Raw genomic sequence first — 27,765 nt, forward strand, 5'->3', positions numbered from 1 at the left:
CTGATCACACACAGCTGTACATTAAATAATTAGTTAAGACCAGCTGACTCACAGCTGCATGCGGGGACATGGAAAGCTGAATATTTTAATTCATATAGTATCTCACTATGTGTGTGTGCGCGCGCGTGTGCGCACAGAGAGGCAGAGACAGAGACAGCCCATCCAGATAATTTTCCCTTGACCTGTTTCACCAAGACCTGGGGCAAAAGAAGCTTTCCCTGGACAAAATGCAAAGCAGACAGAATTTATCATTGATGCCTTCTAATACAGCTTTCCCTCCCCATGGGTTCTTCAAATCTGTAGAAGGTGTGCCTGCATAAGTACCTTGCTTTCTCCCATTCTTTTCTTTCCGATGTAGAAATACCAATGACAGACGTTGTATTATACGTCAGATACTTTTCTAAGCACTTTGTATTAACTAACTTAGTCTTCCTAAAAACCCTTGGAGGTAGGCTTTATTATTACCCCCTCTCCCTCTTACAGATGAGGAGACTGAGTCACAGAGCGATTAAATAACTCTACTAAGGTCTCATACTGGGAATCAAAGATAAGCATTCAGTTAAAATGCCATATACTGCCTAATCAATAAAATGATGCATTTTTTTCTGATAGTGCAAGTAATGCCTGTTAAGTGTTTGAAAAAAAAAAATCAGAGGGGCTGGGGGTATAGCTCAGTGGTAGAGTACTTGCTTAGCATGCGAGAGGCCCGGGGTTTGATTCCCAGTAGTGCAAAAACAAAAACAAAAACAAACCAAAATCAGATAATAAAGTAAGAGGTATTGTCCATAATCCTATCACCTACTCAAGCAGATATAAACATACAGCAGTTGGTATTTCAAAAATGAAACTATATTTTACATCATAGGTGGTTTACTTTTTGCCTTTTAATTCAAAAATTTGAATAGCTTCATTGAGGTATAGTAAAAATTTCTTTTAAACCCATTTGTACTCACTCCCATTTCCTACCCTGAGTCCTGGTAACTACTAGTCTGTTTTCTGTTTTGATTTGCCAGTTCTGGACATTTCATATGAATGGGTGCTCTTTTGAACCTGGCCTCTTTTATTTAGCACAATATTGTCACATTTCATCCATGCTGCAGCATGTATCACTACTGTACTCCTTTTGATGGCTGAATACTATTCCATTATATAGGTAGGCCACATTTTGTTTGTTTATTCATTTATTGATGGACATTGGATTGTTTCAAATGAGTAATACTGCTACGAATTTTCTTTTTCTTTTCAGTGCTGGGGATTGAACCCAGGGCCTTGTGCTTGCGAGGCAGGCACTCTACCAACTGAGTTATATCCCCAGCCCTGAATTTTCATTTTCTGGTGTAAAAACAGAGGAGTGGAAATGTTTGATCATACGGTATGCATTTCAAAATGGTTGTATAATTTTACAATTCCATCAATAATCCATGAAAATTCAAGTTTTTCTACATTCCACTCACCATTTGCTATTGTCTTTTTTGAATATTGATATCCCAATGGTTTTGATTTGCATTTGTCTAATAACTAATGGTATTGAACATATTTCCAATTGTTTATTGGCCATTCGAGCATTTTCTTTGGCGAAATGGGCACTTATATTCTTTTGTTTTGTGTGTGGTGTTAGGATACAACCCAAGGTCTTGTTCATGATAAGCAGACACTCTATCACTGAGCTCTATCCAGCCCCTGTTTTAAAATTATTGAATTAAAATAGTTCTTTATATATTCTGGGTACAGTTATCATATATGACTTCTAAATATTTTCTCATAGACTGTGGCTTTTCATTTTTTAAATTGTCGCTTTTTGAAGCACATTTTAAATTTTGATGAGGTTCAATTTTATTTGTATTGCTTGTGCTTTTGGTCTCCTATCTAAGAAATTTTATCTAAGACATATTTTAAAACTGTCTCCTCACCCCACTCATCAGTATGTTTTGGGCATATTTCCAAGTCATTAAGTACAGATCTGCATCATCATCTTTGCAGTGTGGGCTTTGGTTTCTGGAAAGAGTTTTGAAAAGGAAGAAAGGAGACAATAGGGCTAGACTGTTAAAAAATGTCCAGTATGGTTGGACTTGGTGGTGCTCACCTGTAATCCCAGAGGCTGGGGCAGGAGGATCTTGAGTTCAAAGCCAGCCTCAGCAACAGCAAGGTGCTAAGCAACTCAGTGAGACCCTGTGGCTAAATAAAAATACAAAATAGGGCTAGGGTTGTTGTTCAGTGGTCAAGTACCTCTAAGTTCAATCCTTGGTACCAAACCAACCATCCAACAAAACAAAACAAAACAAAACAACAACAACAACAAAAAACCACATCCAGTGTGACTCTATTTGTTCCTGGGGTCTTCCTACTTCCTTTTAGGATCATTTCCTGCCTGGTGCCTCCTCTGTAGCTCTTGAATATAAACTTCACTTGGCTATGAATTTCATTACCACATTTTATGTTTGAATACTTGGGTCACACCTGTTCTTAGTACCAAATTTTCTATAGGTTTAAATCCCTCCATCACAGGTTCAAGTGATGGAATGTTTATAAGGAATATATTTCCCCCCATGATTTGCAGTGTGACAGCTACTGCTTCCTGAATCTACATTATGGTCTAAAGCTAGACTGGGCCTTGGGAATGATTCATCTTCATTTTTGGGTACTGAAGTGTAGCTATATAAAAAAAGAAAGTAGTGGATAATGGTAATTGGCTTATGTGTTTCAATAGAAGACTTTAAGGGCTAAGGTCGTCTCTGAATAAAACAGTGGTTATCATATAAGAGGTTCCAAAATGGGTGTCTGGTTGTAACTTGGTCCCTGTCAGGAGTAAAGCTTCATTGACTTCATAGCCAGGGTGTGTGGCATTGTGTAAAGCTGGAAGCTTCTTCAGGAAATAATTTTCAGACAGCTAGTACTCATGGAGAAAATCCACTCTGAAGATTGTGTAAGGAATTAGAATGGGGGACAGGCTGGTACAAGGACTTCAGACCTCAGTGGTGAACATGCCAAACTGTTGACAGAAATGGTCACTGGACAACCCTTTCAGTGAGAAGCCAAGGGGGGTGCCTATGCTCCTTTTGGGAACTACCCCCCTGAGGCTGTGGTGTAGAATGTGCAAGGCAAAATACTAACTGGTGAAAAGCAAGGAACGTGGGGGAGGGGTGTAAGCCCAAAGCACAATTGCCATTACAAGGTTAGAGAAGTGACAATGAACAAAGAAGCATGTACAGGGTCAACAATGAGCTCATCTAAGCTGGTAGGAATAAGATTCGAAGTGCTTTAAGACTAGGCCAAGGTCTTCAACTTGTTTTTCACGTGGAAAACAATACCTAGTCACCGGAGGGGCCCTGGGGCTGTGTACATAGAATATACTGAAGAATAGGAAACGGTGAGATCTATTGGAAGCTACTGCAGATTCAGATTTTAGGTGAAGGGCTGGGTTTTAGGGAGACAAGTGGATATGTGGGAAGAATTGATCAGCAGGCCTAGGGATGGATTTGCTGTGCGCCTGCAGAGGAGACAAACGTGGCAGGGGATGGGGGGTGGGGAGTTCTGGGTGGGGACCAGGAAAGGCGGTAAGATCAGAAGTCTTTTAAAATGTACATATACGCACAGATCTCAAATGTAGAATGAGTTCTGATAAAAGTCTACATCTGTGTAACCCTCCCACCTCCCCATTCAGAGTCTAAATGAAGCTGCCTCAAAGGCAAGAAGTGAGAAGAAACTAGGGCTGGAACTATACAAACAGGAAAAGTTATCTCGGGCCATGAGGTAGAAATCTTGTGAGCAGAGGAAAACAGGTGCAGGAGAGGATAAATGGGGGCTAGAAAGCTCCAACCTTTGAAATTTTAGGGTCTTATCTACCGACATAAATGTAGAGATCTCTTGTCTCAGACTTTCAACCTCACACTCAAGGGAGAAATAAACCACTTTCTGAGTGGCCTCTGCAAAAGTCTTCTCTATTCATCCTGGAGAATGTGCCTACTGGGGTGGGGATGGAGGAGGGGGAGGGGGAGGGAAGAGGGAGGGGAGGGGGGGCGGGAAGGGAGCCAGACAACCCCACAGGTGGCTGCACCTCCTCCAAGTAGCATACAGGACTCTGCTCTGGACCTGGGAGGCTAGCTTCCTTGGTAAGGCGAGCTCTGGCAGCTTGGTCCCGGCACCCCGGAGAGCTATGAGGTCATGCTCTGCACCTCTGTGCGCTTGCAGCATCCCTGCAGCAGCGCCCCGTAAGCGTGCAGCTGGTGTGCAAGCTTGCACGCAGCGGGAGCTCAGTGGTTGGAGTTGGGGTACAATGGGCGTGGCCGAGCTCCCTCGCGCCCTATCCCGCCTCTGCAATCCCGGGAACATTCTGAAAAGTATCCACAAGTTCCACGCCGAGCGCCAAAATAAAAAAAAAAAAAAAAAAAAAAAAAAAAGGGCACAACCCCCCACCACTCCCGGCGCTGCGTGTCCCGACCTCGCCACTCGGGCTGCACCTCCGGCTGCTGCATACACGCCTCCTGCACCTCCTCCTCTAGAGCCTAGCCGTCGGTTGGGTGCTGCCCTTGCAGCCGTCTCCGGGCGTGAGAGGCGGTCGGAGTACTTTCGTCGCTCCTTGGGGCAACATGCCCAATGACGACGCATTCAACAAGCCCTCGGCACCGTCCGAGACCCCGCATGCCCCCGGGGCACCGTCGCAGGGCAAGTCCGGGGGCTTCGGCAAAGCGGCTGGGGCGCTGCTGGGCGCTGGTGGAGGCTCGGGCGCCGGGGGCAGCGGTGGCGGCGGCTCAGGCTCTGGCTCCGGGGCGTCGGGCCTGGGCGCCTCCAGCAAGAAGTCCCCGCGGCTGCCCAAGTGTGCTCGGTGCAGGAACCACGGCTACGCCTCGCCGTTGAAGGGCCACAAACGCTTCTGCATGTGGCGGGATTGCCAGTGCAAAAAGTGCAACCTGATCGCCGAGAGACAGCGCGTGATGGCCGCGCAGGTGAGCGCGGGCGCGGGGAAATGGGGTTCAGCTCTGAGCTTCGGGGATAAAGTCCTTCGACGTGGCCGGCGTTATGCCGGGCCCGAGTTCGGGAAGGACCCGACTAGTAGCGCCGACGTTCGCGGCGCGCCGCGGACCCGAGTCTCCCAGCCACGGTCGAAGCCACTCTGGGGAGGCGGGAACGAGTCCCGGTTCCCGCCTGAGCGTTCTCCCGATCCTCCAGCAGAGTTGCGGGGCTGGCTGCAGCGGGGGCCCCGCATTCTCCATCCTTGCCCTCTCAGCAGAGTTGAGTTCGTTCCGCCGGGGATTCTCCACGATCTCCGGGCCGCCCTTCAGCAGAGTTGCGGGGTTCGCTCCGCAATCGGGCGCGTCCCAGGGTCTCCAGCCCCGCTCTCAGACCCGACGACCGCGGGGTTCGCTTGGCTGTGCAGCCCCCGCGAGCTCCAAACCCATCCACCGAGCGCAGTTGCGGGGTTCGCTGCCCTCTGGGGTCCCCGACTACTCCTGGCTGAGCTGTGCTTAAATCAAGTAGGGTCCTTGGGGCGCCGCGCGGGACGCTTTGTACGGGTCAGGGGAGGCCCCTGGGTCGCCGCGGAACCCGACGCCGCGTTTGTTTTTCTGGAAAAGTCCCCGCGATGGACGCCGCGCGGCGTGGTCTCCTGCTCTCGGCGCACTAGGCGTCTTGGCCCCCAGCGGATCTGGGCCAATGGCCTCAGCCATTTTGAGCACTGGAAATACTAGTATTTTAAAATTCGTCTCTTGGACCCAATTATTTAAATGTTTTGACTATATTTAAGAATTTTTTAAAAACTGCCAGGGTTTGAAGCCGGTCTATGATTTTTTTTTTTTTAAAGCTTTTACAGTAGGTTAATAATTTAGCATCTTAACGGAAAGTTCACTCTTTGGCTTCCTAAAAAGTTTTTAAACGGTAATATACATTCTTTCCAGCTAAAAGTTGTTTCATCTGTTAAAGATAGATTATTTTAAATGAAATGATGCTAAGGAAGCATTTGCCAGGGATGTGCTCCTTCTGACTAGAAATGTGTAAAATATCCTTTTTTAAAAATGACTTAGATAAGAAAGCTGATCATAACTGCACAAATTCTTAAAGATCGCATGCTTTCTACGTGCATCAGTTTTAAGCACATAGAAATTAAAACACTTAAAATTAGATGTCTTTTTGTCTTCAGATATTGTAAGGGCAGTCAATGAAAATATAGGTAGTTTCTTCATAGACTTTAACTTAATCTGTAGTGAATTGTTCCCCTGGTTGTAACAAGATGCATCACGATGAGATTTAAAAATGTCGGGACCTTTAAATATACTGGTAGACAGAAAAGTATTTGGGACATTTGGCCATTGGCTTACATATTTAACGTGGAGCAATACTCCGATGGAATTTTCCTCAAAATGTAATAAAAATATCCTAATAGGGGAATTAATTTTGAATATCCTTTTTTTACGGGGACTAATTTTGAGGAGACTGCTGAATTAGCAACAAAAACCACTCATGATTACTTTTAGAATATGAAACCAGGATTTTTTTTTTTTGTACCAGAGGATTTTTACTGTGCTAGATGAGCCCTAAAAAAACTATATAGCAATTACTTTTTAGTTCTAAAATAGTTTGAATTTGATAATAGATGAGTAAAACAATGACATTTGCAATCCATTGCCAGCCCCTTCCCTGTCTAAATAACATTTCCTAACAAACCTTGGAGAAGATCTTTGTGTAGGTGTCCTTAGTTTTTGAACTATTTAAGCTGTGTGTTTTGGGTGTGCAAGAGGTTTGTGTAAAGGAGAGTGCAAGTATGTATTAATATTTTGGAGGTTTGTAGGGTTTTTAAAAATTTATTTTTGGGCAGAGTCATTGATATGCTGTTTCTAAGCCCTTGGTTAATAACAAAAAATAATCTAAGCTATAAGCTTAATTAGTCTTAAATAATTATTTAAGGTTTATTTTTCTAATGTGAAGACTTCTTTGGTTATGAGTGAAATTTACCTCCACATTAATCAGCTAACTTTGGACTGTAGTTTCCCTAAGCCAACACGTAGATTGTATTGGGTTTCTGATTTACCATTTTTTTCAAATCTTCAAAATAGTCTTTTTTCTACATCTTTAGTATAAAAAAATCCCCAAGTTAAGTGCACCACACTGTAGATGATTTGCCATTTTGATTTTACCTCTCCTCTTGTCTTTGAGCCATTGAGGTGCAGGGTACTTCACTTTCTCATTTCATGACCACCCATGGTCAAGTTCAATAAAAAAGTCTCTTTTTGTTACAGGTAGTAAACAAAAACACAACTTGTTTTAAGCCTCCCCCCCCCCCCAACTTTTAACAATGTTATTTAAAAGACTATAAACAGAAGAAGCACCATGAAGAGTTGCCTAAGTATGTCAGGTTCTTACCTGTCCCAGTTCTGCTCTTTCCCTCCTGCCTAAGTCCAAACCCACCCCACCCCCAACCTATCCTCTCCCTTGCTCCTCACCTCCTACCTCTTCTACCAGGGATTTCCAATATCAGATTCCAGCCCCCTTACTGAACATCACTTCTCCACATGCTCCCTCACCTCTGGGAAACTGGATTCTGTGGGGTTTCACTTCCTAGCCACTCTGTTCCATACTGTTCTTCCCCTTTCTCCTTCCCTGTGTGAGTACTACTCATTCCATGCTTCAGGGCTCTGCTGCATTTCGATGGCAGGCTGATTCTTAAATTTTTGCTGTAGATTGGTCTGTACATCTCTTGTGTTTGTCACACTTTGTCCTGTCGCATAGTTGCATGCTTACTTACCTCCTGTATCCCTTTTAAATGTGGGGGAACTTGGGATCTAGTCTAAGTTTGTTGATTGATGTTTCCAGATCCCATCCATCAGTGTGTTTTCTACTCTCCAGCTTGAACTCCCCTCCTTGGATGAGTTTTTCCTGATCCTTTACAGCCCACCTTATTTCTTGATAGTTTGTGTCCTCATGTGTTTTTGAGGCACCTGTTTTGGGCCAGAAACCATGACTTTACGCCATTTTTCAGGCTTGGCTGCACATTATAGTTACCTGGGCAGTCAGGTAAGAGAAAAGAGAAATTTCTTATGTTCAGACCCTATCCTTGGAACTGGTGAATCATGTTGTGGCTTTGGCAAAGATGCACAGGTGATTGTAGAGTGCTGGAGAATGATTCACTGTCCTGTGCTTTCAGGTGGCTCTGAGAAGGCAGCAGGCGCAGGAGGAGGAACTGGGCATCAGCCACCCCATCCCGCTGCCCAGTGCAGCTGAGCTGCTTGTCAAGAGAGAGAACAATGGTGGCAACCAGTGCCTCATGAATGAGAGCAGCAGCTCTTCACAGCCGCCAGCAGCCAGTACACCCACAACGGCGGCCTCAGGTAACCTGGGGGGCCTGGGGTTCACATTGGGGTCTGTCATGAGGAAGAAGGGCCGTGGCCACAAAAACAGCCTCAGGACCCTCCTGGGTCACACATAACATTTAGAGCTTAGAGGAGTTTCTTAAGGAATTCTCCCTCTGAGGGTCTGCTTTTGTCTGTCTCACAAGGAGGAGGTCGTAGGTTCTAGAAGTGAAGGTTCAACAGCTTTACTTTCCTGTTGATTAGTTAATAGTGAGAATCAAATAATGTCAGGGAGGAGTGAGAGTGTTCACATTTCATCTTGGACCACCCCTCTGTTTTGAGGTCATGTTGGGTGGGGCAAAGATCCTTGTTTCCTAGAACTGGAAGTTCATTTCTCTAGCAAGGACAGCATCCCTTTGGCAAAAGTGTCTGAAAAGATCAAATCCTAGGTGTCAGACATGGGTGAGCCTGGGAAGGAATATGGAAAGTGTACCATGCGGGCTTGTAGTCTCTCCCATGTGCTAAGCACTGTGCCAGGGGCTGCATATGTGCCAATTTGTCATGCTTCCTCCCAGAGTTTTTCTCTTAAGTAGGAGGTGGTAATCCTTTTTAACATGAAAACAGAGGTGTAGGAAGTTAAATTTTAGCCAAGATGACTGAACTAGAAAGCATGTGAATTAGTCCATCCATCTCCCAAGCTCAGTGTGCTTGCTACACTGGTTCCCCAAATTGTCTCAGAGAGAGAGGAGAGAGAGACAGGAGAGAGAGAGAGAGAGAGAACGAACCACAGTGGTCTGGAGCTCACTGTTCACTATGGAAGCCCCTGGCCATAGCTAGTTATTTAAGTTTAAATGAATCATTGAAATAACAAGAAAACATTTGGTTTCTACTGTGATCCACACTTTGAGAGCTCACTAGCCTCATATAGCTAAGGGCTGCCATACTGAATGATGCATTTGTTTCTCAAAGTTTGATTTGATGGTGCTGGTCTAGAATGCAGAAGCTCTAAGAAATCCACCAAAGATCTGTGGAATTCTGGGGTCTGGCAATTAAATACAGTAATCCCTCCTTATCTGTGCAGCATAGGTTTCAAGACCCAAATGAATTACTGAAACCTAGGATAGTACTGAACCCTGTATACATGTGTATATTTATGTATATATAAACATGTATATATGTAATATACATTTTATTTTTTCCTATATCATACCCATGAAAAAGTGTACTTTATAAATTAGGGACTATAAGATTACTAGTATCTAGTAATAAAATAGGACAATTATAAGTATACTGTAATGAAAGTTATTTAAAACTTGTGAATTGTTAATTCAATTTTCCATTGAATATTTCTGGATCATGGTTGACCTCAGGTAACTGAAACAGCAGAAAGTGAAACTGAGTAAGTGGGCCTAATGTATACATGCTGAGACGAAAAGTGTCTTCAGGATCTACTATGGCTCCATGAAATATGGCTTTGCCTTGTGGTACCACCTTCACTAAGCTTTGATGAGTTTCTCAGTTGTCCGTGCTTAACCACTAGGCTCAACTGCGTGTCTATAATTAGCCATGCAGCTTTGGGACAAATCACTTAGCTCTCTGGGTGTTTTATTTCAGCTTCTCAAAAATGAGGGAAAGGGCTGGGGATATAGCTCAGTTGGTAGAGCGCTTGCCTTGCAAGCACAAGGCCCTGGGTTCAATCCCCAGCACTGCGGGGGTGGGGGTGGGGTTCTTAAAGATTGCATGAGTTGGGGCTGGAGTTGTGGCTCTGTGGGAGAGTGCTTGCCTAGCATGTGTGAGGCCCTGGGTTCAATTCTCAGCACCACATAAAAATGAATAAATAAAGCTATTGTGTCCATCTACAACTAAAAATAAAAAATAATAATTAAAAAAAAAAAAGATTGCATGAGTCTTGGCCATTGTAGGGAAGAAGATAAGCACACATCAAGGAAAGCAGGTAGGTGTGTCTGTCTTTGTGTTACTGGAGCTATAGATTCTGTAATTAACAGAGGACAAGGTACAGATGCTCCTTGACTTATGTCCTGATAAACCCAGGGTAAATTGAACAATTCCTAAATAAAAATGCATTAATACACCTGACCTACTGAACATTACAGCTTAGTAACAGTGCAGTGTGCAGTACCAGTTGTTTACCCTTGTGAGCACGTGGCTGATTGGGAACTGCTGTTGCTGCACAGAATTAAGAGGATTCACACATTGCCAACTTGGGAAAAGATCAAAATTCAAAATATAGTCTCTACTGATTTTTTTTTTCAGTACTGGGGATTGAATCCAGGGCCTCACGTATGGCCGGCAATCTCTCTACCAATGTCCCCAGCCCTTATGGTTTTTTCTGAAAGTGTATCACTTTTACATGGGCTTTTGCACCATTGTAATGTCAAAAAATTGTAAGTTGAGCCAGTATTCTTTTTTTCTTTTTGAATTAGTTACTCATAGCATGTACTTAGAATAGTTTCCAAACTTTGCTTTCCATAGGGCAAAACAGGTTCTGGCAAGGTATTTTGGAGTGGCAATAGGAGGAAAAGTTACAGAGAGGAACCATAGGGTAGCAGGATTTAGGGTTTAGGGTCAGGGAGGATGTACCCAGTTCTGGCAGGGTATTTTGGAGTGGCAATAGGAGGAAAAGTTACAGAGAGGAACCATAGGGTAGCAGGATTTAGGGTTTAGGGTCAGGGAGGATGTACCCAGATCCCTTACTTATCTCTGCAGTGACATGCCTTTAGTCATCCTGAAACCTGAACCAGTACTCCAAGGCAAGGGGAACGTAGGAGCCAGTATGTGTCCTGCCCATTTGCTTGGGCATAGGTGGGAAGGGTTGGCTCTGGAAGGCTGTGCCTTCCAAAGGGAATTGGGCTCCCCACTAGACAGGTTATTTCTGGGGCAGGAACATAGATGGTCTTCCTTCACAGGATTTCTGTCAAACCTCTGGAGCTGGAATTAATAACTTACTGACTGAGGATGTGAGTGAGAGGGAGATGGAGATGCCAGTAGAATACAAAATACAGAAAGAAAGAGGGAAGAGGAGGGTGAAAGAGTAAGAGAGTGAAAATGAGAGTGGCAGACAGACAGGCAGACTGGAGTCCTACAGCTTTCAGGTGGCTGATGGAGGCCAGTTTCTTAGATAACTCAGTACTAACAAGTATATAGCTTACTTTAAATTTTTCAGAGATTGCATTTATTTAAAATAACATTTAATTTATGCAAGGGAAAAGGCAAACATTTGTAGTAGAGTACAGAACCTGTTCAAGGAGAGAACATTGTTCTTCCAGCCCCAGTCTTCAGTTCTCACCTCCGTGACACCAGGATTACTTGCTGAGCGTCCAGGGTTTTGTGTCTGGTTTTTCTTTCCATATATGTGTGTGTTTATGTATGTATATAAACATAAATAAGTATATGCACACACATAATTGTACATACATATATATATATATAATATTACTTGTTTAATATAATGGGAGTGTGTTGTCCACCTGTTGTCATTAGCTTTTTAGCATTTAATGCAGCTTGGAATTTTTTAATGACCTAGAAATCTATTTATATATGTGGAAGGCCAAGGTTTGAAATGATACAGTTGAAAGTTGTAGGAGTTGTCATAGAATAGTAAGACTTACTGACCTGGCTTACCTGGGTACAGTTGCTAACCTTCCTACCCCTGCTCCCTAGGGTCTGTTAGGCCAGTTGCTTGGTGAAATTGAATAGAATTTTATGTCCTTGAAGTTACTTAGTTATCTCCTGTTGGCTCCTTAAAGTGCCAAAAGTGAGAGTAAAAAATGCTCAAGAATTACTGCAGAGATTATTGGCTGAATTCTAAGGATACTTCAAAGGAAATTGGATTTACCAAGTTGTGTTTCATTTATTGGAGAACTAAACCTTGTAAATAGTCTAATGCACATTAGAAGACAGTCTCTATAGTCCTTGGTCAAAGATCAGCCAAGAATCACCAAAGGATTGATTGGATATCCTCAAGAATGGGTGCAAGAAACTTCTGTTGTTGTTTTCTTCTATGATTGTGGGTATTACTGTGGGAAAAAAAATAACCTTTTGAAGAAATTGTTGCTAATCAGATGTTGGAAGGTATGTTATTGATTAGAAAAGTTTCTTCGTAGTCATTTTTGGGGCACATAGAAAAAAAGGTGAACATTATTGGCTATAAAGGATCATGAATTAATAGCAATGTCAGCATTTTCTGTGTCTTTGTCTTTTTAAATATTAGCATAAAGTATACTTTCTTATTTCAAGTTATCAACCTTTTAAAAAAAATTGAGCCTTCTTCCTTTGTAAATGTGGACTCCTCTGTTTTATTTTACATTTTACTTTTCCTGCAACCTCCTGCACACACATAGAATACTGTTCTACCCAGTATGTTCCCTGAAGCCTGCATAGTTTTTCATCTTCTTTTCTGTACAGAAACTGTCAAATGAAGGGCTGTATTGTAGAGAACTTGGTCCTGCATGCATGGCCTTTGTGAGGACCTGAATGTTATCTCTTGGACCCTCCCTTCTGGAGCACCCTGGACTTGCATCCACACGCACATCCACCCTCCCCCAGATCAACCCACCTCCTACCGTCTGGGGTTTTCCTTGGCAGCTCCAGCCTTTCCTGGGGCCCACAGCTCCATTTCTCTCCCCTTCCCCTGTTGGATGGGTAGCCCAGGTCTGTGCCTAATAGTGGAGGGGCCCCTCCTTCACCTTTCTTCTTTAGGAATTCATTTCAAGAGAGCGCAGACCAGGGCTGGGGTTGTAGCTCAGTGGTAGGACACTTATCTAGCATGTGTGAGGCAATGGGTTCGATTCTCAGCACCACATATAAATAAATAAAAGAAAGATCCTTTGACAACTAAAAAAAAAGCGCAGGCCAAAAGTGGAGCACATTTCCTTGTGGGTCTTGAGGGCTTAAATATTTTACAAATGTGAAGTTTTTCCTAGTCATTTTTGGGGCACACAGAAAGAAAATGAACATTTTTGGCTATAAAGGACCATGAATTAATAACAATCTCAGCATTTTCTCTGTGGCTTCATCTTTTAAAATATTAGCATAAAGTATACTTTCTTATTTCAAAACTCCAGTTTGAAAATGGAGTAATGTCCCTGGAGTTTTTTTTTTTTTTCTTTGTTTATGTGTTTTGGGTACTGAGGATTGAACCAGGGGTACTTTTCCACTGAACCACATCCCCAGTCTTTTTTATTTTTTATTTTGAGAGAGAGTCTTGCTTAAGTTGCTGAGGCTGGTCTCAAATTTGTGATCCTCCTGCCTCAGCCTCCTGAGTTGCTGGAATTACAGGCATGTGCCACCATACCCAGCTGTGTGCAGTTTTTTTTTTTTTTTACCAGTAAGAGATAGGACTGATGAATTAACAACTGAAGACACTGAATTTAAATTTATAGAAGACTAGACTATTTTTTAGAGCAGTTTTAGGTTTACAGCACAACTGAAGGGAAGGTACAGAGATTTCCCATGTATCCCCTGCCCCAACATGTGTAGCCTCCCACATTACCAGTTAAATCCCCCATCAAAGTGGTGCCTGTGTTACAAATGAACCTGCATTGTCACATTATCCCCTGAAGCTTGTGTGCACAATGGGGTTCACTCTTGGTGGTGTACATTCTATGGGTATAGACCAAAGTATGATATGTGTCCATCTTTATGTTGTCACAGCGTAGTTTCGCTGCCCTAAACGTACTCTTTGGGGTTATTTAAATTTAATATATAACATTTCAATTTTTATCTTTGCAGTTTTCTGACATTGTAAAAAAGGAAGCGTTTCATTCAAATGAATGATGAAAATGTTTTTATACACAATGAATTAGGAGTTTATTTTTGAAAGATTCTGACCGTTTACATAAGATAGGCTCCCTTTGATTTAAGACAGCTCTTAATTGCAGGTAGAATAGGAAATGATGCTAGATTTTAAAAAGCCTTCAGATAAAAGCATTCCCATGCTTTTAGAGTCTAAGAAATGGCCAACAAATGGTCTAAAAGGTAAACTGAAGCAACAGTTGGAAATTAGAAAGAAAGAAAATGCTATATGGCAGGATCATTTTGATAGCTTGCTGTTTTAAATAGTGTTTCAGCCCGTTTTATTCATTTCAAGGGTGTTGTGCTTTCACGTGTCAAATACAGCAGTTTAGTTGGCCTGATAGAAACTCTCCGTGGATAGTATTTTAGTTTAGCAGTTATAACAACAAAGTGCACAGAAAATAGCCTACCAGACTACCTTTAGCTAGAAAGGAAATTTAGGTAGAGCCATAAAGAAACATAGTTTAAAGTCACAAGTTTTATAACAGCATATATAAAATCCATAAAACCACTTGATTGACTTACATCCATATCTCCCTTGATAAAATAAGCTGAAGGACAGCGATTGCCTTTCATTCATCATTTTGTTCATCTGTGTAGAGTGAACTGTCTGACTTCACAGCTGATGGTCAATAAACCTTTGCTGAATGAATAAATACATGATAGTTAAATATAGAGTTGTTTTAAAGCACTTGATAAGTTATCACGAACCCACGTACAGAAGTCAGAGAGTAAAATCTTTGATGTTCAGTGTACAGTTTGTATATTTTTAAAATGTATTTGAATTTTAAAAATAGCTAAAAATTCAAATTAATTTAGCAGGTTAAGTAAGGTATGTTTCATACACTGCATAATTAATTTGTTTAAAAATGTTTGATACAGGGATTGGAGTTGTGGCTCAGTGTTAGTACAGTGCTTGCCTGGTATGTGTGGCACTGGGTTTGATCCTCAGCACCACATAAAGTAAATAAACAAAATAAAGGTATTGTGTCCATCTACAACTAAAAATATTTTTTAAAATGTATGATTCAATTTTTGAGTTTGTGGGCGGTTCTTAAGGTTGAACTCAGGGATGCTCTACCACTGAGCTATAGCCACAGCCCCCAGCCCTTTTAATTTTGAGATAGGTCTCATACAGTTTCTCGGCTGGTCTGAGACTTGGCAGTCCTTCTGCCTCAGCCTCCTGAGTTGCTGGGATTATGCCACCATTGTTGGCTATAATTTATTGTGTTTTAGTAAATTAACAGTGTTCAACAATCACCAGAATCTAATTTTGGAATATTTTTGACTCCTTTTCTAAAAGAAGTTGCCCATTGGTGGCCATTCTCCATCTGCTTCCTACCTGAGCTCTCAGCATTCACTAATAGACTCCCATCTCTACATTGCCTATTCTGGACATTTCATGTTGTTGAGACATTTCTTGTAAATGAAACAAGACGTGTGACCTTTTGTGTCTGGCTTCTTTGACTTAGCCTGATGTTTTCAAGGTTTATCCATGTAGTAGCATGCATTTATTACTTCATTATTACTCCTTTTTATTAGCAATTAATGTTTCATTGCATGTATATACTACATTTTATTTTTCTGTTCATCAGTTGGTGTACATATGTGTTGTTTATAAATTTTGGCCATAATAAATAATGAACATTTGTGTACAGTTTTTTTGTATAAATGTGTGTGTATTGGGGTTGAAATTGATGAGTCTTATGGTAATTGTATGCTTAATGTTTTGAGGACTTACTAGACTGTTTTCCAAAGAGGTTGCACTATTTTACATTCCCACCAACAATGTGTGAGGGATCCAGAAAATTCACACTTAAGTTTTTTTTTTTTTTTTTAAACTGGGAATTGAACCCAGCAGTGTTAACCACTGAGCCATGTCATCAGTCCTTTTTGTATATTATTTAGAGACAGGGTCTCAGTGAGTCACGTAGGGCCTCACTGAGTTGCTGAGGCTGGCTTTGAACTCTTGATCCTCCTGTCTCAAGCTCCCGAGCTGCTGGGACTACAGGTGTGTGCCACTGTGCCCTGCTGCACTTAAACTTTTTTAAATTGAAAAGACTGATGCCTTCATCCTGGTAAGTATCATAGAGAGTTCAAACCAGTGTCAGTCCCTTGGATGAGAGGTTCAGATCATGAAGGAGTCTTTAGGTTTGCATTTTATTATCACTAGAACTGTGTTAATGTTCAGTCTCTGTAGAAATTTCCATATTTACCTCATTGTCACAGTTTGTAGTGAAAGGGAGAGTGAGTAAGTCAACAATTCATAATGGAACCAGGGATGGGCTTTCCCTGACATAGTTGTATGGTTGGCGGTAGAAATACTGATCTTTAGGAAGGACTGAAGCATCTTTTCAGGCCTTAGACGACCTGTAGTTCCTCAAAATGAGGGTGCAGGAACTCTGTTGCCCTCAACACTTAGCTAGGATAATTTTTATCTTTGATTTTCTGAAAATGGAAGGCCATTGTCACCTTTCTGGAGAGTGAAAGAAAAACCTGAGAGTTGGTGAAAATAGACAGCTGTCCTTCATGGTACCCCTGGAAGAGGGTGGTTTACATGAACTCTTAGAACTTACTGCCACCGGCTGGTTACAGCTTTGGAGATTGTGTGTATGTATGGTCCTGGGGTTGAACGCAGCGCCTCACAAATGCTGGTCCTGGCACTACCACTGAGGTACATCCCTGCCCATGTTGGGAAAGCTTTTATGGATGGTGACATGAGGTGCTGTCCTTGTGTGGTGTAGCCTTTAATCTGCTGCCCTGTGAAACTCTGAAATGTCGAAAAGTTCCTGTGTCGTCTGTCCTTGCCAGTTCCCCGTGTGGTGCTGGAGTCCTTGAACTGTATTCCTAGTCCTGCTGGTCTCAGGAGCCAGCTCATTTTCCCAGCCTCCTCCTACTTTCTGGGTCTTGTGGATGCCTTTCTGTCTCATCTGTTGTTTTATTCACTTGCTCTTTTTAAACGTTTTTCTTGTGATAAAATGTACAGCATTCGAAATTTGTCAGTTCATCCCTTCTTAAGTGTGGAATTAAGTGCATTCATGTTGTTCAACCATCTCCAGAACTTCCCAAAGGAAATTTCTGTTGTCATTCAACTATGACTCCCCATTTCCCTCTCAACGACTGAGGCTAGCCTCTTGGCCCAGCTTCACTTTTCTTCAAAGCTTCATGGCCTTGGAAATCATCTGTAGATTCCTGGGTGCTAAGACAATTCCTTCTGTTTCTGCCAGCATCCTTTCTTTCCTCTGCTGCCCCTCCTCCTCCTAGTCCCCAAAGTTTTACTCTATTGCTGATTTCATTTTGTTTAATAGATGGGTCTGATCTATGTCTTTGGGGTAGTGGAAATCTCTTCCTAGGCTGAGGTTTGTAGAGAAGGGGCCAGGACAGTGTGAACTAATACCTTTTGCAGGATGAATTCTGTACCTTGTCTGATGACCTGGGCTCATTACCTCGCAGTGCAGTGCTCGAAGCCATGAAGCAAAGAAGAGGAGTTGGGATTCTTGGCCCCCTGTGGCTCTAGGTGTTGCCTCACTGGTACTTGTCAGAGGCTTGTGTGTGTGTGTGTGTGTGTGTGTGTGTGTGTGTAGTTTCACAAACAACCAGGCAAGGGCATATCTGCATTTCTGTCTCAGCCTGAGGTGTCTCTTACTTTTCACTTGATAAAAAAAATTCAATTTTGGTGACGACCTTTTTGACTCCGGTGTGAAAATTCACATAGATATTGATCACTGTTGCTGAACAAATGACATTTCAAACAGAGCTTACTTGAGTCTTTTATGTCTGTGGGCAGACTTCATAATTGCTATTTTTGCGCTTACTTGATAACACCACTGGACATGCTTTCCAGAAAAAAACATGTAATAGATTCTTAAAGTAAGACTATAAATAGCTGGCTGGATGTCAAAAGAAAATACTGATTTAGTGTTATAGTAATGGCAGATTTTCTGATGTTTATTGGCAGTAAGAGCTCTTAGATATTGCTTTAGCCATCCAATGTCAGTTCAGTTCAGTGTATACTAACAGATGACTTTCAATATTGATTTCTGCACTTATAAAACTATTCCCCATTTTTTGTACCACCCCTTAACTCTGGTTTCACAGTTTTGGGGGTTTATCTAAACTATATAGAACACGCATTAATTCAGTGAAGCAAATTGGATTTATTAAACACCAGTAAATCTTTGCAGAACTAAATTAAATTTGTTTCTGTTGGTGAGTGTGCTGTCTGATCAAGAGTCCTTCCATGCTTCCCTTTCTTCCTTCTTTTTTTCAAAGTTTGTGTATTTAACAATTATTGCTAGGGATATAGTTCTGTGGTGAGGTGCTTGCCCAGCATACACGAGGCCCTGGGTTTTATTTATCCCAAGCACTGAAAAACATAAAACAAATATTCATTGTGTGACTGCACTGGGCCAGACCCTAATGTAGGCATATGATGTAGATCAGTGTATAAAACATCTGCCTCTCATGCATCTTACATTTCCAGGGGGTGGAGACAGTTGATAAGCAAGGACATCAATAAGTACATGAGATATTTTTAGGAAGTGGTATTATGGAGAAAAACGAAGTGATACGAAGGATGTGACTTGAGAGGACAGTGATTGATTTAAATAAGGAGTCAGTACTAGAGCTAGACCTGAATGATAATGACCCTTTTGGGTCAATCTGAGAAAAGAGCATTCCAGGCAGAAAGAGCAGCAAAGTGAGACTCTACTGAGAGCAGCAGGCAGGTGGTGGGTGTCCGGAGGGCTGTGATCAGGGGTGCCAGCAGTGGGGGCTGCATCTTGAAGGGCTGTGTAGGCCAGGGAAGGAGCTGGGATTTTATTAGGAGTGCCAGGAAAAGTCATTGGAGTGTTAAAGCAGTGAATGGTGTGACCTGATTTACTCTCTTAAAAGGTCTCTCTGCTGCTGAGTGGGGTGCAGCTCGAAGGCACCAAGTGGGAGTGGGGATTGATGTGAAGGCTGGGCTGTTGCCCGTGTCGAGGGGAGAGCTGCTGGGACGGTGCTGGTGGTAGTAGAGGTGGAAAGAAGGGGTGAGACAGGAGGGTCTGTTTTGGAAATAAGTTTAAGTGGCATTTTGGTAGACGCTGTCACTGGCAGTCCCTCTGGAGAGCTGCAGCCACAGCATGTCAGGGCTAGGCTGTTGTTGGAGCTGTGCAAGTCTATAGGTGAGGCCATGTATTCAGTGTGGTCCGAGAATCATGCCAAAGAAGTGCACACCCAGTTTCTGGGACCTATCAGATGACAACTCACATGCCAGGAGGGACTTTGCAAAGGTGATTAAGGCCAGGATCTTGAGAGGGAGAGATGACCCTGGATCTTCCAGGGTCTAATGGCACGATAGATGTGTTAGCTTTTTGTCGCCATGACAAATGACAGAAAATACAACTTAGAGGAAGAAAGACTTATTTTGGCTCACAGTTGCAGAGGATTTAGTCCGTGGTTTTTTTGACTCCATTGCTATGGGTCTGAGTTGAGGCAGAACATCATGATGGAGAGCGTGGTGGAGGAAATTGCTCAGCTCATGGCAGTCAGGACGTGGGGCGTGGTGAGGTGGGCATGGGGAACAAGCCAGGGACAAGAAATACCATTGCAGGGCATGGCCCTAGTGACCTGCTTTCTCTAACCATGCCCCACCACCGACAGTTTTCAGTATTTCCCGTAGTTCATTCAGCTGTCAATGGCTTAATCTACTGATGAGGTTAGAGCTCTCAAAATCCAGTGACTTCCTAAAAGCCCCACTACTTAACATTGCTGCACTGGGGACAAAACCTTCAACACACAAACCTTTGGGGTCATTCTAGATCCAGTCATAATAGTGGAGAACTTTCCCAGGTGCCCCAGACACCACAGCAGAAGACAACTAAGAAGAGTATCCAAGCTTCTGGGACTGAACCTGCTGCGTCTGGATTTAAAGATGGAGGAAGGCCTTCCCCTTCCCCAAAGAAGGCAAGAGGCCTTGGAACAGTGCTCAGCTGACAATCGGTAAGGAAGTGGGGGCTCAGTCTTAAAACTAGAAGGAACTGAATTCTGCCAACACTTGACTGAGCAAAGAAATGGATCTTTCCTGAAGCCTCCAGAAAAGGATGCAGTGCTGCCAACACCTTTAGACTTCAGGTCTGTAGAACTATAAGATAAGGAATTTGTGTAATTGAAGCCACTAGATTTGCTGCAAAATGTTACACAGTGAGAGATAAGTAATACAGTTAGCATAGTTTATAACCCACATTTTCTTTGTTGGTGAGTTTTATTATCTTTTCTTCTGTTTATGGGCCCTGTGTATGTGGGTTGTTGCACTTTTCCACCCCTCATTATTTGTTATTTTAGACCATAGAACTGCAAGAGACTGGCTGGGGACAGAGTGCAGAGACAAGAGCAGCCATATGACTGAGTCCTGGTCACTGTTCTCAGGAGGTCAGAAGCCCCCAGCAATTCCAGCTCCCACAAGCCCATTAACCAGATCAAGTGAAAATGTCTTAAGGATGGCTAGGTTGATGAATTTATTTTATCCTCCTAACTCCACAACTCCTCAGTTCAATTTTAGCTATGAGCAGATAGGTTTCAAGTTAAGCTAAGGGCCTCAATTTACCAGACCACTTCATAGTCATGATCTTGAACTTTCAGTATTACCATTTGGTGTGGTCATACCAGGCTGAGGAATGAGATACACAGAGGTCCCTTGGTGACCTCAGGGATTGGTTCTGGCCCCCTCCTCAGATACTAAAGTCCTGGGAGGATCAAGTGCCTTATTTTAAATGGCATAGTATCAATCTTACAATCTATACAACCCTCTGTTGTACCTTAAATCATCTCTGGATTACTTATAATACTTAATGCATGTAAATGCTCTGTAGATAGTTGTTAAAACAGGTTGGGGGTTCAATTTGTGGTAGAGTGCTTACCCAGTATTCATGAGACCCTGGGTTCATTCCTCAGCACTGAAAACAAAATAAAACAAACAAAAATGCCCTGATATGACTGTATTGTTTGGAGAATGACACAAAAAGTGTGCATGCTCAGTACAGATGATTATCAAAGGCATCTCATTACACAGTATATGAAGGAGATTGAGACAAGCCATGCTCAAACAAGTGCTGGGGGGAGAGAGGACCTGTGACCTGGTAGGGGTCTACAGCAGGCATACTTACATGTGACCTCATTAATATGGATTCAGCATAGTTCCAGTTTTTCTTTTTGGAACTTTCCAGAATTAATTTTGTTCATAATTTTAATCTACAGTTGCTTGAATCCTCAGATGTAGAACCTGAGACTAGGGAAGAGCTGACTGTACTATCTAGTTCAATGTTCTAGTTAATAGACTAGTAGACTAATTTTATTCTTAGCCAATACTGCTGGTTTGCTTGAAAATCAGAATGCATATTACTCTTCAACTATTTTAAAGTCATTTTACTGTTTGTGTTGATGTGGAATGAATGTTATCATTGCTGCATAACAGTGCCAGATTTCTCTCCAAGAGAATGGCACATGATACTAGAAGCTTCAAAGATCTTGAAGATTGAAGATACCTAGAAAAACAATTCCTGGTGTTATCCTTATAACTATAGTGCAGAGGAAGCTCCAGCTGATCAAAAGAAGCTAAGACTTAGAGTCCAAAGACCTGGTTCAGTTTCTTACCCATCTGATTTGGGGCAGGCTGTTTAATTTCTTGTGTATTCATCTTTTCATTTGTGAAATGGATTAATGTTCTATATGTCTCTCAGTATTGCTGTGGTGCTCATCTTTTTTGTGAAATACTGTGGTGCACAATTTTTTATTAACTATAAGATGGAAAATTATTTGAGACCATAATGAAGTACGCAAGCAAGTTCTAGAACTCAAGTTTCAGATACTAGTATGAGGAGCAGTGGAGTGAGTTTTGGTATATGGTTTACCTTATTGTCATAAACCGGTTTTTGCAAAGACAAAGCTATCCAGACAACAAGAATCCTGTGAGATTATGTAATCCATCATGTTTTCCTACAGCCCCAGACAGGAATCTCAGATCCAGCTTCACACTCAAACATAGTAAATGTATTAAGCCTTCACATTAAATACAAGTCAACACCTCCCTTTTTTATAATGTCCCTTTTTTTGTTTTGTTGACTTTGCTGATAGATGTCTTGAGTGTTACCCATCTGTTATTCTTTCTAAAGGGAGTGGAGAGTGTAACAGAAGCCACTAGAAACCACCAGAACATTCACATAAGATTAAGGAGCAGGGGACATTCACATAGACCTGCTGGGGATGAGGGAGTAGCATGGCATGTCATACTTGGACATCACCGCCTTTGAGAGGGAACACTGAGAGGCTGAACTGGGTGTTTCACAGTTGTCCCCTGCAAAAGGGACTCATGTACTTGGTGACAGGGAGAGAATTTTTAACCATTTAATTTCAGAAGTTTTCCTTCTTAAAACACTTCAAACCTGTGTTTATTTGAAAATAAACAGTGTTGATATTTTTCCTTAGGAATAAAACAGAAAGCAACAGGGAGTCTCAAGGATACTATTCAGCTACTACACTGATTCTGAGTGCAGTGCAGTGGACAGGCAAGGATTAGCAAGTACAGTTGGTGTATAGCATGTGTAGTTCCTCATTAGCAGGTTGGAGATGGACCTGAGATCGTCCCTGGCATCCTGACCCAGGAGTGGCTAGCTCGCAGAGCCCCAGCATCCACTTGATGAAGATGGTGTTCATATCCCTTATCACTCTCTCCTGCAATTTTTATCTGAGAGATGGAATTATGAGTTATAGAAGAAAAGGAGTAAGAGGCACATCAAAGAATTTTTTTGTGTGTGTGGCTTTGAAAAAGGGGCCTTCTTGGTTTGGGGTTGTTAGCTTTGGGTGTGCTGTCTCTATCATGCAGCACCTGGGTTTGTTTTTCTCTAAAAGATGTAGATAAACTAGAGAGAATCCAGAGGAAGGGCAACAAAAATGATGTATGACTTGGAGAGAAGGAGAATAACAGTCTATAAATATTTGAAAGGTAATATAAAAGAGGGAGAGAGATTATTTACAGCAGTGGAGAGGACTTTGACAGGGAACAAAAGCTTGCATCTAGGAGCAGGAGAAAATTGGGTGGGCTGGGGGAAAAAACCAGCATAATAAGGGTGATTAAGCAAAGAAATGTAATTCTCACATTAGTTTGTGTCGTCAGGAGCCAGAGGGCAGGAATAAGTGATATTTCTTAAACCCATGCATGAGTGTGAACCATATTTTCCTAGTTTCTCTGTGTGCTTTACTCTTTCTCCCAAGTGTGTAGTTTGTTACTTTCCAGCTCTTCAGTGATATGTTTTCAGAGATGTTAGTAATGATTCTAATAAGACTAGCTCTCTTTGAGTGTCCCCCTTGTGGCAGGTGTTGTCTTTGCTGCTAGTTTGTTTATATTTTCATTTGATCTTTATAGAAACTCTTTAAAATAGAAACTAATTTTTCTATTTATAAGGAAATTGAAGTTGGATAACTTACTCAAGATCACATGTGTATTGAGTGGTTGAGTTGGGATTCAGATCCAGGTTGGTGACTCCCAACCCATGCTTGAGTCCTACATTAGATTCTATGGCCCTGGTTGGTGAGGTCATGTTAGTAGTAATCAGGACCCACTAGATGGTCAGGTAAACAGTTGGTATCCAAGTGCAGAGGTAGGTGAAATAGTTGTTGCCTGGGGTTCCCTTTGGTTTACTTTTCTCACTTCTCTTAGAGATATTTTCTCAGTGTCAGTAAATGCTGTGTTAATAGTATTACCTTTTCTTGTTCTATACATCCAACTATAACTTAGGCTTTTGGTCATCCTTGTGATAATAGAATGATCTGTACCTTCCTATTTAGGAAAGAAATATTTCATAAGGCAGGCATTTTTCTGGATCTTACATGCTAGTTGTTATGGGCATCCCTTAGCAATACTGTATAATTTCCTTGCCTTTCTGACTCTGCTGTTTTATAGTGTCTGGTGTTTAGCATCCAAACATCAAAATAAAACATGCAGAATTAACTGCTTAGAGTAAAGGTGAAATGCTGGGGTATTGGTGGTGTAGCTTGTGGTAGAGTGTATACTTAACATGTGCAGAGTCCTAGGTTTAATCCCTAGCACCTCCCCAGTTCCCACAGAATGAAAAGCTAGCTGTCTGGGGTTCTTGATGTCATTGTAAGAAGTTACTAGAGTTGGAGTTCAAAGGCCTGGATTTTAATCCAGACTCCACCTACCACCACATTTTCTTGTGTGCCAACAACCTTTCCAAACTATAGCTGAATCCTCTGCCTGGGGAGCCTAATAGTTCATGCTTTCTCAACCTCCAGGGTTGTTGTGGGTAGCCACTGAAGTATGTAAAGTGCTGCTAATTATTAATTGCAGAGTGCGACATAAGTGAAAGGCACTAAGATGGAAAGTTAGCATCATTTGTATCAATACATCTTCTCTGTAAAAATCTGATGCAATCAGCAAAGGTGGAGCTTTTGAAGAAGTTGTCATTACTCAGAAGGGCAGTGTCAGGTTTGTTGTTATTTCTATTTGAGGCAGGGTCTTGCTGTGTTGCCCAGGCTGGCCTCACACTCGTGGACTCAAGTAGTCCTCTTGCCTTAGCCTCCCCTGTGGCTGAGGACATTGACTTGTGCTTCGGTTACCTGGCTCTGGTGTCTGATGTTTGTTAAGGACAGAAGTATCAGTAAATTATCACAACCTTTGCCTCTGCCTCCCCTTTAACTTTGGTGGTGTGAAGTGAAGACCATGCCAAATCCTAGCCAGAGCTAGGAAATCCAAAATTGACTCTAGACATGGGCATTTTTCATTTACTATTTTCTATGTGCCAATCCCATTCTTCCCTTTGGAGTTGTGTACCCTTTTTAAAATAAAGAGCTTTTTGTTTTCTGTCCCTGTGCAGTTGCTCCCAGTAGTGGCCTGTAGTGAATTCCTTGCTAAAATCATTCCTAGATTACTTTTGCTGTAAACTGTAATGATTTGCCTCTGGCCGTATTTCTCCCAAGGTCTCCTATCTCGGTTACTTGTAAGGCTACTCCTCCCCTCTCTTGTTCTCTTTGATCTTTTATAATTGGCTTAAAACCCTCCATATTTAATCTGCAGTGACTTTGTTTCTCCTCCCTAGTTTTTCTTTCTCAGTCCCCGAGAATTTAATAATCTTTTTCTTACTATTTTCTAATTTTTTAGGGTGTCATATTTTCTGTGGACTGTTAATAGCCTTTTCTCTTTGTCTATCCATTTGTTTTATTTCAACCGTTAATGCAGTCTGCATTGTGTCTGTATTTTGGCCTATAGTAAAGTCCTACACCTTCTGTGGAGCTGGTGGACTTGTAGTTACAGACTTTGCAGATGCTACCTCCCTTGATGCTTGGTAATGCGATAAAATGAGTGATATAAAGAGCTGGATAACAGTTGAGCACCCACTTGGCATTGAACAGATGAATTGGAATGCGTGAATGAGTATGTTGAGCTTGAGAGCTTTTTCTCACCAGTTATCCTTTCTAGATCCAGATGCTTTGACTTCCCAACAGGTAAGAAAGAACAGCTCTGCCGTCTCCTCTGCCGTTGACGTTTTCCTGAATCCTTTCTGAACTGCATGCATTATTGTGGGTGTTTCTCTTCCCACTAAGCCCAGCTCTTGAGTTCTGAGATCCTCTCAGCCAGAGCTCTGTAAGCTCTTCTCAGAAGTTCAGATTTTCTGCCACTTTTCTGGTTCCTATCTGACTTGGAAAGATATCTCAGAGGAGTCCCAAGATTCTGCCTCTTTTGTTGTTGAGTCTTAGGAGTTGGCATTTTTCATCTCTTGCCTCTTTAAGAGGCTTTTTATTTATTTATTTATTTATTTTTAATACCTTTAATTTGTTCATTTAGTGTTTTTATGTAGTGCTGGGGATTAAACCCAGTGCCTCACGTATGCTCGGCAAGCACTCTACCACTGAGCCACAACCCCAGCCCATTTTTAAGACTTTTTACTTTGGAGCCCATGGTGGTTTTCAGGTGGGTCTCTGAACTCTTAAATCTGCATTTCCCTTGGAAGATGGCTCTGAATTTTTCTTATCTGATTCTTCAAGGGGTCTGTGACCTAACAGATGTTAAGACCCACGGCTTTAGGTTTAAACCACAACCTTTTCCAGATTCCATTTCTCATCTTACCACATTTCCTTCCTCTTTCTGTGTACCTGTTTGCCATTTTTTCTTTCAATTTCTGCATAAATAAAAGGCAAGGACTAGGGATATGGGTCAGTGGTAGAGCACTTGCCTACCACGTGGTGCAGGGCCTTGGGTTCAATCCCCAGCACTGAAAAAAAAAAAAAAAAAAAAGAAAAGACAGAAAAAAGGCAGAAATTCTATTATTTTACTATTGAGGGTATTTTTAAAAATCAGCAGCTTGCCTGGCATGGTGGGAGGCTGAGGCAGGAGGATTGAAGGTTCCAGGCCAGCCTAATAGACTTAGTGAAACTCTGTCTCAAAATAAAAAATAAAAAGGGTTGGGGCCGGGTTGAGGTTGTGGCTCAGTGATAGAGCACTTGCCTAGCATGTGTGAGGCACTGGGTTTGATTCTCATCACCACATATAAATAAATAATAAAATAAAGGTCCATCAACATCTTAAAAAATATATTTAAAAAAAAAAAAGGGTTGGGGCCATAGCTCAGTTGTAAAGAGCCTCTGGGTTCAATCCCCAGTACAAAAAAAAAAAAAAAAAAAAAAAAAAAAAAAAAAAAAAAACCCACCAAACACTGCAGCTTTATCGAAGTGTAATGTTACATACCATAAAATTCATCCTCACACAGCTGGGCAGACATCATTATTTAATTCTAAAACATTTGTATCCCCCCACCCCTGCCCCTCCGCCTCTTTTCCCCGGCCTCTGGCAGCTGTTAACATACTTGCCAGCGCTGGACTGCAGGTGTTCCTGTCCTGGACATGTCACACGGTGGAATCATGCAGTACTTGACCTTTTGTTTGGCTTCTTTGACTTGGCATGATGTTTTCAAGGCTCATCCATATGGTGGTGCACATTAACACTTGGTTTCTATTTCATCAGTAGCTTAACCGTCCATTGTATGAATACACCATATTTAGGATATCTGTTCATTAGTCACTGGAGAGCATTCACTTGCAAATTTTTGCATGAATGTATGTTCCATGCTCTTGAGTATATAATATACTAGGAGTGCAATTACTGCGTCATGATGGTGACTGTTTTTAACACTTGCAGGCTGTTTTTCTAAAAGTAGCTGCCTCATTTTACATTCCCTAACAGCAGAGGCAATGGAGGGTTCCGTTTCTTCACTCCAGCAACACTTGCCGTGTCTTTTTGGTACAGCCATTCTTGTGGATGTGAAGTGGTAATGCATTATGGGTTTCTTTTTGTTGATTTTTGTTTAGCACGGGGAATTGAACACAGAGGTACTCTACCTTTGAGCTATATCCCCAACGCTTTTTATTTTTATTTTGAGGCAGGGTCTTGCTAAGTTACAGAGGTTGGCCTTGAACATGCCGTCCTCATGCCTTAACCTCCTGAGTCACTTGGATCACAGGTGTGTGCTACTCCCCACCCCACCTACATGGCCCACTACATTATGGTTTTGATTTGCATTTTGCTGATGGCTGATGATAGTGAGCATCTTTTCACAAGCTTATTAGCTACTTCTTTATTTTTACTAGAGAAATGGCTATTCAAATCCCTTGTCTTCCCTTT

At 42.0% G+C, this 27,765-nt stretch overlaps 1 protein-coding gene across 1 annotated transcript in view; it reads left to right on the forward strand.

Annotated features, from left to right (window-relative positions):
• Nucleotides 1-4,586: 4,586 nt before the first annotated feature.
• Nucleotides 4,587-27,765, forward strand: part of DMRT1 (doublesex and mab-3 related transcription factor 1) — a gene marked incomplete at its 5' end in the record, with an annotated part of 103,358 nt that continues 80,179 nt past the window's right edge. Inside the window, 2 exons of the mRNA XM_079112046.1 lie at nt 4,587-4,943; nt 8,135-8,318. Coding sequence (XP_078968172.1) covers nt 4,587-4,943; nt 8,135-8,318 — 541 coding nt within the window. The remainder of the gene's footprint in view (nt 4,944-8,134; nt 8,319-27,765) is intronic.

This window comes from Sciurus vulgaris, assembly GCF_902686455.1.
Source record: "Sciurus vulgaris genome assembly, chromosome: 15".
Classification (NCBI taxonomy): domain Eukaryota; kingdom Metazoa; phylum Chordata; class Mammalia; order Rodentia; family Sciuridae; genus Sciurus; species Sciurus vulgaris.